General features: G+C 53.4%; 2 protein-coding genes across 10 annotated transcripts in view; one reads left to right on the top strand and one right to left on the bottom strand.

Annotated features, from left to right (window-relative positions):
- pik3r3b (phosphoinositide-3-kinase, regulatory subunit 3b (gamma)) overlaps positions 1-2,409 on the top strand; it is a 9,338-nt gene extending 6,929 nt beyond the window's left edge. For both annotated transcript variants that reach the window (XM_029828103.1, XM_029828104.1), the window contains exons 6-9: positions 1-53; positions 129-203; positions 281-448; positions 1,911-2,409. The exon at positions 1-53 is cut by the window's left edge and continues 267 nt beyond it. In XM_029828103.1, the coding sequence (XP_029683963.1) occupies positions 1-53; positions 129-203; positions 281-448; positions 1,911-2,109 (495 nt within the window). In that variant the 3' untranslated portion in view covers positions 2,110-2,409. The remainder of the gene's footprint in view (positions 54-128; positions 204-280; positions 449-1,910) is intronic.
- A 5,813-nt stretch (positions 2,410-8,222) lies between these two features.
- Positions 8,223-10,000, bottom strand: part of mast2 (microtubule associated serine/threonine kinase 2) — a 48,980-nt gene continuing 47,202 nt past the window's right edge. For 6 of the 8 annotated variants that reach the window (XM_029828084.1, XM_029828083.1, XM_029828082.1 and 3 more), the window contains one exon: positions 8,223-10,000. This exon is cut by the window's right edge and continues 37 nt beyond it. In XM_029828084.1, the coding sequence (XP_029683944.1) occupies positions 9,402-10,000 (599 nt within the window). In that variant the 3' untranslated portion in view covers positions 8,223-9,401. The other 2 variants (XM_029828080.1, XM_029828081.1) reach the window with 1 other exon arrangement.

Here is a 10,000-nt window from a genome sequence, read left to right as displayed (position 1 = left end):
AGCCTGAAACCCGACCTCATACAGCTCCGCAAGATCAGGGACCAGCACCTGGTGTGAGTAGTCGGCCCGTTTCCGCTGATGTCACAGGTGTTTTGAGAGCGTCCCTGAATCCACCCTCCTGTCTGTAGGTGGCTCAACCACAAAGGAGTTCGTCAGAAACGCATCAACGACTGGTTGGGGATCAAGAACGAGAACCCCGACGAGTGAGTTCATGCTCCGCCCGTCCTGAGGAAGGCTCCCCTCCCCTCCCCTCTACTCAGCTCCTCTCTGTCCTCTGCAGAGGCTCCTGCCTGAGCCAGGAGGAGAACCTGCCCCATCACGATGAGAAGAGCTGGTTCGTAGGAGACCTGAACAGGACGCAGGCCGAGGAGCTGCTGCAGGGGAAACCAGACGGAGCGTTCCTCATCCGAGAGAGCAGCAAGAAGAGTTGCTACGCCTGCTCTGTGGTGTGAGTAGGAGGTCCAGATACAGGGTTGGAATCAGGTGACTGGAATCAGGTGACCGGGTTGGAATCAGGTGACTGAAATCAGGTGACCGGGTTGGAATCAGGTGACCGGGTTGGAATCATGTGACTGGGTCAAGGTTGGAATCAGGTGACTGAAATCAGGTGACTGGGTTGGAATCAGGTGACTGAAATCAGGTGACCGGGTTGGAATCAGGTGACCGGGTTGGAATCAGGTGACCGGGTTGGAATCAGGTGACCGGGTTGGAATCAGGTGACTGGAATCAGGTGACCGGGTTGGAATCATGTGACTGGGTCAAGGTTGGAATCAGGTGACCGGGTTGGAATCAGGTGACCGGGTTGGAATCAGGTGACTGGGTTGGAATCAGGTGACCGGGTTGGAATCAGGTGACTGGAATCAGGTGACCGGGTTGGAATCAGGTGACTGGAATCAGGTGACCGGGTTGGAATCATGTCACTGGGTCAAGGTTGGAATCAGGTGACCGGGTTGGAATCAGGTGACTGGGTTGGAATCAGGTGACTGGGTTGGAATCAGGTGACCGGGTTGGAATCAGGTGACTGGGTCAAGGTTGGAATCAGGTGACCGGGTTGGAATAAGGTGACTGGAATCAGGTGACTGGGTTGGAATCAGGTGACTGGAATCAGGGGACTGGGTTAGAATCAGGTGACCGGGTTGGAATCAGGTGACTGGAATCAGGCGACTGGGTTGGAATCAGGTGACCGGGTTGGAATCATGTGACTGGGTCAAGGTTGGAATCAGGTGACCGGGTTGGAATCAGGTGACTGGGTTGGAATCATGTGACTGGGTCAAGGTTGGAATCAGGTGACTGGGTTGGAATCAGGCGACTGGGTTGGAATCAGGTGACTGGAATCAGGTGACCGGGTTGGAATCAGGTGACCGGGTTGGAATCATGTGACTGGGTTGAAATCATGTGACTGAGTCAAGGTTGGAATCAGGTGACCGGGTTGGAATCAGGTGACTGGGTTGGAATCAGGTGACCGGGTTGGAATCAGGTGACTGGGTTGGAATCAGGCGACTGGGTTGGAATCAGGCGACTGGGTTAGAATCAGGCGACTGGATTAGAATCAGGCGACTGGGTCAAGGTTGGAATCAGGTGACTGGGTTGGAATCAGGTGACTGGGTTGGAATCAGGCGACCGGGTTGGAATCAGGTGACTGGGTTGGAATCAGGTGACCGGGTTGGAATCAGGTGACTGGAATCAGGGGACTGGGTTAGAATCAGGTGACCGGGTTGGAATCAGGTGACTGGAATCAGGCGACTGGGTTGGAATCAGGCGACTGGATTAGAATCATGTGACTGGGTCAAGGTTGGAATCAGGTGACTGGTTTCGAATCAGGTGACTGGGTTGGAATCAGGTGACTGTGTTAGTATTGTGGTGTGAGCTGGTTCTGAGGTTAATCTGAGGCTGTTCGTCTGTGTCCTCAGTGTGGAGGGGGAGGTGAAGCACTGCGTGGTCCTCAGCACGCCGCGGGGCTTCGGGTTCGCCGAGCCGTTCAACCTGTACAGCAGCCTGAAGGAGCTGGTGCTCCACTACCAGCAGGCCTCGCTGGTGCAGCACAACGACTCGCTCAACGTGCGCCTCTCGTACCCCGTCTACGCACAGATGCCCCCCGGACGCAGATGAACCGCCACGCCCCCACCACGCCGTTTAAAAGACACGCCCCTTTTAGGGGGTGGGAATGTTGGCGAAGCGTAAATGTAAACACTTGCTACAACACACTTCAGCCAGCGGAGTTTTCTATTTTTAGGAGGACCGTTCTTCCTCAGACTGCTGGATTTGCACAAGGACCTTTTCAATGTTTGTGAATGTGAAGTGAAGCAGGTGAGAGAGGGAGGAGCTTCAGGAGTGAGGGAGGAGCTTCAGGAGTGAGGGAGGAGCTTCAGGAGTGAGGGAGGGGCTTCAGGAGTGAGGGAGGAGCTTCAGGGGTGAGGGAGGAGCTTCAGGGGTGAGGGAGGAGCTTCAGGGGTGAGGGAGGAGCTTCAGGAGTGAGGGAGGAGCTTCAGGGGTGAAGGAGGAGCTTCAGGGGTGAAGGAGGAGCTTCAGGAGTGAGGGAGGAGCTTCAGGGGTGAAGGAGGAGCTTCAGGGGTGAGGGAGGAGCTTCAGGAGTGAGGGAGGAGCTTCAGGAGTGAGGGAGGAGCCTCAGGAGTGAAGGAGGAGCTCCAGGTGGGACGCGCTGCTACCTACTCAGACCACAACATTCCCTTTTGTCCCCACCTCGGACATCCACACTCCTTCCCGGAGTTCTGCAGTAACGATGTAGCACGAGATGTGGACCGCTGCTGAAGGGGGCGGAGCCTGGCTGTTCTATGAGCGGGGGAGGAGATCCAGGTGGATCCCTGGGATCCACTGAGCAGGAACGGTGTTCTGATGATCAGCAGGAAGCTTCTCCTCCACTCTTCCCGCTTCCACCTCCGTATCTGCACAGACTTTGAGCTGGGAATTCCCAAACGTTGGACTACTTGAAGTGTTGAATGTCGTTCTGTGAAACACGTCTGTGGCTCCGTCCAGATGTTCTGGACAGATGTTTAATGTTGGCTCCAGGCAGTCGGAGCTGCTTCTCAGAGACTTTATCTTCAGACGCCCCCTGGAGGGCTGCTCTGGAATTGCACACCTCATCTACCAGACACGTGATGTCATGCACACGCGTGATGTCACACACGCGTCATCACGTGACGTCACGCGTGTGTGACGTCACGCGTGTGTGACGTCACGCGTGTGTGACGTCACGCGTGTGTGACGTCACGTGATGACGTGTGATGTCACACACGCGTGACGTCACACACGCGTGACGTCACACACGCGTGACGTCACGTGATGACGTGTGATGTCACACACACGCGTCATCACGTGATGACGTGTGATGTCACACATACGTGACGTCACACACGCGTGTGTCCTGCTCAGATGTTTATGTATCAGAAGGTTCATGTCCTCTTTATTTTTCTGCTCCCTGATGCATTTAGACCAAAGATTCCAGTTGGTTCTTGTTCCATGTTGGGTCTCAGATGCTCTGCTGGCTGGACGCGGTTCTGAAGCAGCCCGCCTCAGGAGGTTCTGGTGGAACGGCTCAGTTTAACAGCGGTGAACCGGTTCTTCTTAGGGATTTACAAGAACATAATGAAGCTACCAAAAGTCCAGGCGTCACTGTTCACGGTACTTTTGTATATTTGCACATGTGTCCATGGAGATGAGCTAACGGTTCCGTGGTTCTGGGTCCAAATGGCAGTGGGGTCCGATTCCAAATAAACCGTTTAAGTCCATAAGATCCAAAACGTTATTGCTGTTTTTAGGTGACTATGGAAACTCAGCAGGGACAAAACTAAGAAAACGGGTTGAGATGATCTAAAGACCTCAGAGTTCTGGATTCTGGCCCGTCGCCGCGCAATATTCCCTTTCTGTTGGTGAGGCCGCCACCCTTCCTCAGGTGTTCCCACCTCCTCCCGGTGCAGGTGTGTCAGTGGGCGGGGCTTCACCTGTTCTTCAGAACCGGACTCTCGTACCACAGAACTTTGTACAGGACAGATACTGCGGTACTTTGGGCCGGCAGCCGCTCTGCAGAGTTTTATTTGCAGGCTGGTTTGGTCGGGTCCTGGTCCTGGTCCTGGTCCCTGATCGGAGCCCAGAACCAGCACACCTCCGTGTAGGGGACACGCCCCCGGCCAGGGAGACGGGCGGGGTTTGAAAATGTAAATGAACACTCACACACACACACACTCACTCATTCACACACACTCACACACTCACGCTCTCACTCACACACTCTCTCTCACTCACACACACACACACACTCACGCTCTCACACACTCTCTCTCACTCACACACTCTCTCTCACTCACACACACACTCACGCTCTCACACACTCTCTCTCACTCACACACACTCACGCTCTCTCACACACACACTCTCTCACTCACACACTCTCACTCACACACTCTCTCACTCACACACACTCACGCTCTCACACACTCTCTCTCACTCACACACACACACACACACACACACTCTCTCTCTCTCACACACACACACACACACACTCTCTCACACACACACACTCTCTCACTCACACACACTCACACACTCACGCTCTCACACACACACTCACGCTCACACACACACACACACACTCTCTCTCACTCACACACACTCACACACTCTCTCACTCACACACACTCACACACTCTCTCTCACTCACACACACACACACACTCACGCTCTCACACACACACACACACGCCCTTTTACCTCCTTTATGCGTCCAGCATGCAGGTTTGCTACTCTTGACTGTTGTTTTTGTGTATAAAAGAAGAAAAGTTTAAAAAAGTTGTCTGAAAATAACAACTGTTGCGTCTTTCTGGTGTTTCTGACTTTGATATTTCAGATTTTATTGATCGGTGATTCCGGCAGAATCCAGTTTGTCTCTTGTTGCTGTGAACCTGAGCAACAGCCGACTGGTTGTGTTGTGTTGTGTTGCTCAGGAGTGATGGCAGGTGTGTTGCTGGTGGTCAGGGAGCAGCCGGAGGGCCCGGCCCGGCCCGGAGCAGCCGGGGGGCCCGGCCCGGCCCGGCCCGGTGCAGCCGGGGGGCCCGGCCCGGAGCAGCCCGGCCCGGCCCGGCCCAGAGCAGCCGGGGGGCCCGGCCCGGCCCGGCCCGGCCCGGAGCAGCCGGAGGGCCCGGCCCGGCCCGACCCGCTGCAGGTCCCTTTTGCCCACTCGGCACTTTTTCTTTGGTTTGTTGTAAATTTTCGTTTGTTTGGAGGCCGAACTTTGCTTCATCTTCAGGTGAAATAAAGAATATTTTGATCAAATACAAACTTTTGTCATCTTTGACCTCATTTGGGGACAGAAGAGAGTTTTTATGTTAAAACATGTTAAAATCAGGACTAAAACACATTTAACACATTTAACTTTCACATGAGGTTTTTCCAAAAATAAAACAACTTCTTTACTGTCACAGTTGGTTCTGGTTCTGGACCAAAGCAAGAGTTCTGATAGTTCAGAACCTGGAGCAGCTGGTCACACACACACACACACACACACACACACGCTGGGTGACTTCTGGGTCACTTTTAACATAATTATAGTTCATTTGTCTTTCTAGAAACATCTAAAATAGTTAAATGTTAATTTTAAAGTAAATGTGAAATGGGCTGAAATTCCTGTAACGGGAAAAAACAAAATTCATTTATGGAATCAAATAACGAGCTCAGTTCAGCCCATGGAGGGACGGGAACCTTTTTACAGAGACCATCGTGATGTTGGCCTCAAAACAGAACATATTATGGGGGATTTGGTGACGGGGCCCCTGTGTCCCTGGGGGGGGGGGCTGTGTCTGGGGGGGGGCCCTGTGTCTGGGGGGGGGCTGTGTCCCTGGGGGGGGGGGGGGCTGTGGCTGGGGGGGGGGCCCTGTCTCTGGGGGGCCCCACGAGACTGAAAATGTCCAAAAGATGCTGCGACTTTAAATCAATGAGGGAAAACAGGAAGCAGCTTCTCAGCCTCACGTTGCCGTGGCTCTCAGCCAATAGGGGGCGCCCTCGCTGTTGCTAGGATACGATCACACGAGTGAAGAAAAAAACGGAAGAATCAACGAGGACGACAGTTATAAAAATGTTCACTTCCCCATATGTTGGCTTTAATAAACTTTTATTTTGGTACTTCCTGTTGTAAATATTGAGCTTCTCCTGAGATTTAATGAACATGTGACGAGTTTAAAGGTTCCTAAATGTTGCTGTTTTTAGCCGCTTCACAGACGGGAAACATCCAAACCATTTTCAGGGTCCTTTCACCTCCATCTGCCCCCTGAGCCCCCAAAGGAGGAGGAGTCACACAGAATAATGAAGCAGCTGGTTGCCACGGCAACCACTGATGCCGCACAGCCACAAACAAGACGAGTCAGGCCCCAGAGGTCAAAGGTCACCAAAAAATGGGAATGGAGGGACAAACTCATATTAGCATGCTAATGCTGTATTAGCATTTATAAACGGAAACACACAACTACACAATGGACAACAAAACTACACACTGAAGCAAAAAACTACACACTACACCGTGTTGTGTGTTCTGTGTTGTGAGTTCTGTGTTGTGAGTTCTACGTTGTGAGTTCTATGTTGTGTGTTCCGTGTTGTGAGTTCTGTGTTGTGAGTTCTATGTTGTGAGTTCTATGTTGTGAGTTCTATGTTGTGAGTTCCGTGTTGTGAGTTCTACGTTGTGAGTTCTATGTTGTGTGTTCCGTGTTGTGAGTTCCGTGTTGTGAGTTCAACGTTCTCCACCAGGTTTAAAACAAATTGCTGACTCAGGTCTGACACCTGCAGTCGTTGTCTCCACGACGACACGTGATTGTGTGTCTGGACTCGTCACCATGGTGACCATGACAGGGCTGAGAGCGCCATCTGCTGGAGGGTCCCGCCCAGAAAACACCCAAACATAAACATAAACATTTAACAAAATCATTTAACATTAGTTTGAATCAAATGTTCCCAGAGAAACGACTCAGAACCTGGAGGCAGGACGGACTCGGGGGTTCTGAGGGAACGTCTGGACTCTGCTCTGGTTTCTGACAGAACCAGGAGATCCAGATCTTTGAACACCCGACACAAGTCAACTTTGGGATGTTTGTGTCTCCGAAGGAGCCGAAATCAAGAACCACCAAACCAAGGGGGCGTGGCCTAGTGGCCTCTGATGCTGATATGAAGATCTTCAGATTTAATCTGATTAATTCAAGGATCAGAGATCCATAGAAGAAGAATCACTTCATCACGTGACCACACCTGAATTTACCTGCTGGATCACTGCTCGCTGAACCAGCCTGAGGTTCCACCGGTGTCCAGCAGGCGGCGCTTTCAGTTGTTTCAGGCTTTCAGGAGACAACAGCGCCCCCACAGGTCACAACTGAAACTGTTCGAAAACCAAAAATAATTGACTGAAAACTACTTTAAAAGTTCAGAAATGTCTTAAAACTTCACAACTGTGTTAAAATCTATGTGTTAAAATAGATTTAGCAATTTTAAAAATCCAACATAAAAGTTCTGTGTGGATCTGTGTAACACTGAGGCATTATGGGTAATTCATCACCTGCACCCCCCCAGGATCAATAAAAATATTTTCCAACATCAGGAAACACGAGAACATGTCAATAAAAAACTTTATTATTGTTGTAAAGTACGATCGACAACAACATGCTTTTACCACATTAAAAATAATATTGCACTGATGTGTGTGTCTGTCTGTCTGTCTGTGTGTGTCTGTCTGTCTGTCTGTGTGTGTCTGTCTGTCTGTTTGTGTGTGTCTGTCTGTCTGTGTGTGTCTCTGTCTGTCTGTGTGTGTCTGTTTGTGTGTGTGTGTCTGTCTGTCTGTGTGTGTCTGTCTGTCTGTTTGTGTGTGTCTCTGTCTGTCTGTGTGTGTCTGTTTGTGTGTGTGTGTCTGTCTGTCTGTGTGTGTCTGTTTGTGTGTGTCTGTCTGTCTGTGTGTGTCTGTTTGTGTGTGTCTCTGTCTGTCTGTGTGTGTCTGTTTGTGTGTGTCTGTCTGTCTGTGTGTGTCTGTTTGTGTGTGTCTCTGTCTGTCCGTGTGTGTCTCTGTCTGTCTGTGTGTGTCTGTTTGTGTGTGTCTCTGTCTGTCTGTTTGTGTGTGTCTCTGTCTGTCTGTGTGTGTCTGTTTGTGTGTGTCTCTGTCTGTTTGTGTGTGTCTGTGTATTTTAACCTTGAACGACTCTTTAGGGGAGGGCGCGCGCGCGCACACACACACACACACACACACACACACACACACACACACACACACACACACACACACACACACACACACACACATGTAATTTTCCTTCTCAGGAAGTTTTTGTCCCAAACTAAAAGCTTTTTTATCCAGATTATTTTATGTGCCGACGGTAAAATGACGCTTTATTCTGGCGAGTCAGCTGAGAGACTTCCTGTCTGCAGACGTTCACACATGACGACAGGAAAAACACAAACATGTAAACAACGTCTGCTCTGAGGTCACATGACCGGCGACGGTCAGAGCTAACGTTAGCCGCACCCACCCGGAACAACTCCTGAAGTGGGAAAGTCCTTCAGACCAACTTCAGATTCAGCCGTTTCCATGGCGACGCTACAAGGGAAGCAACGTTCCTTCCTGCGATGATGGGAAAACGACGACTTTCGCCCAGTTCCCCTTTCAGACCGTCGGACGACCCTGAGGTCGTCAGGTTCTCTGTGGAGCGTCTGTGTCTCCAGCCTCCAACGGGCGTCCAGGAAGAGACGGTGGCCAGATTCTAAAATGACGAGGCTACGTGCTAACATCTGGGAGAACATCTGGGAGAACATCTGGGAGAACATCTGGGAGGGACTTCTGCTCTGAACTGAGCCTGGATCAGTGATGATGATGATGATGATGATGATGATGATGGTGGTGGTGGTTCCTGGTTCCTGGTTCCTGGTTCCTGGGCTGACGGTCTGATCTGAACCTTCTCTGCTGCTACGTTTTCTTGCTCTCTGCTCGGTCCTGCTGCGAGGACGCGGCGGCGGCGGCGGCGGCGGCGAGGACAGTGGTCACGGCGCCGGAGCGCTTGTGTTTGGGCTCAGGCGGTGGGGGGGCCCCGGGGCCCCGGCTGGGTGCTGGACTCGGTCCTGCAGGTGTTTCTGAGGAGCCTCCAGAAGGTTTCTGGCCTGGAGCCTCCTGGTCCGGGGCTGCGGGGAGTCTGAGCGGGCCCAGAACACTCCTGCTACCAGCTGTGATCTGGGACCCGGTCCTGTCCGTGCCGCCCTCTCCGGGTGGACCCGGGGAGCCGGCGGTGGCTCCGGGGCCGGAGGCCGTGAGGGCGGCGGCGGCCGCACACAACCGCCGGTTGTCGGCCTCCTTCTTCTCCTTGGAGACGCCAGGAGAGGAACAGGAGCTCCGAGAGGTCCCCGGACCACCGGGGGTCCTGGAGTCAGCAGAACCGGTGGGGGGGTCCGAGGCTGTACTGGGGACACTGGTGCTGTCCTCTGTGCACGTGGCCTTGGACGTCCTCAGGGACGAGTCTTTGCTGACCGAGATGAACGCACTGCCGGGAGTAGCGAAGGGAGGGGGCCGCTGGGGGGGGGCGGGGGGCCCCCGGGTCCTTCCCGGCGTCCTCCTCGGTGGACGCAGGTTTGGGCCCAGCGAGGTAGGCGGGGCCGGTGTGGGAGAAGGTGGCGTGGGACGTGCAGGGCGAGAGACAAAGGGACGGCAGCGTCCCCCCGGGGCCCGTCCTCACGGTGGTGGGCCGGAGCAGAGGCGGGGGGGTGAAGGCGGCCCCCCGCCGCCCGTCCTGGCTGTCCTCGGAGCCCTCGTCCGTCTCGTCCTCGGAGGAGTCCACCTCGTGGATGGCGTCCTGCTTCTGCAGGGACTCCCGCCGCTCGGCCCGGTCCTGCCTGATGGCCGACAGCTTGTCCTTCAGTTTGCTCGTCCCGGCGCCGAGGCCGAGCGAGCCCAGGGCGCCGTCCCCTTCCTGCCGGCCCAGCTTCCTGGAGGAGGAGGAATGTTTCTGGAGGCTGCCCGTCTCCACGC

This window comes from Takifugu rubripes, chromosome 20 (assembly GCF_901000725.2).
Source record: "Takifugu rubripes chromosome 20, fTakRub1.2, whole genome shotgun sequence".
NCBI classification, from domain to species: domain Eukaryota; kingdom Metazoa; phylum Chordata; class Actinopteri; order Tetraodontiformes; family Tetraodontidae; genus Takifugu; species Takifugu rubripes.
The sequence above is the reverse complement of the archived record's forward strand: the minus strand, read 5'-3'. Positions and strand labels throughout refer to the sequence as shown.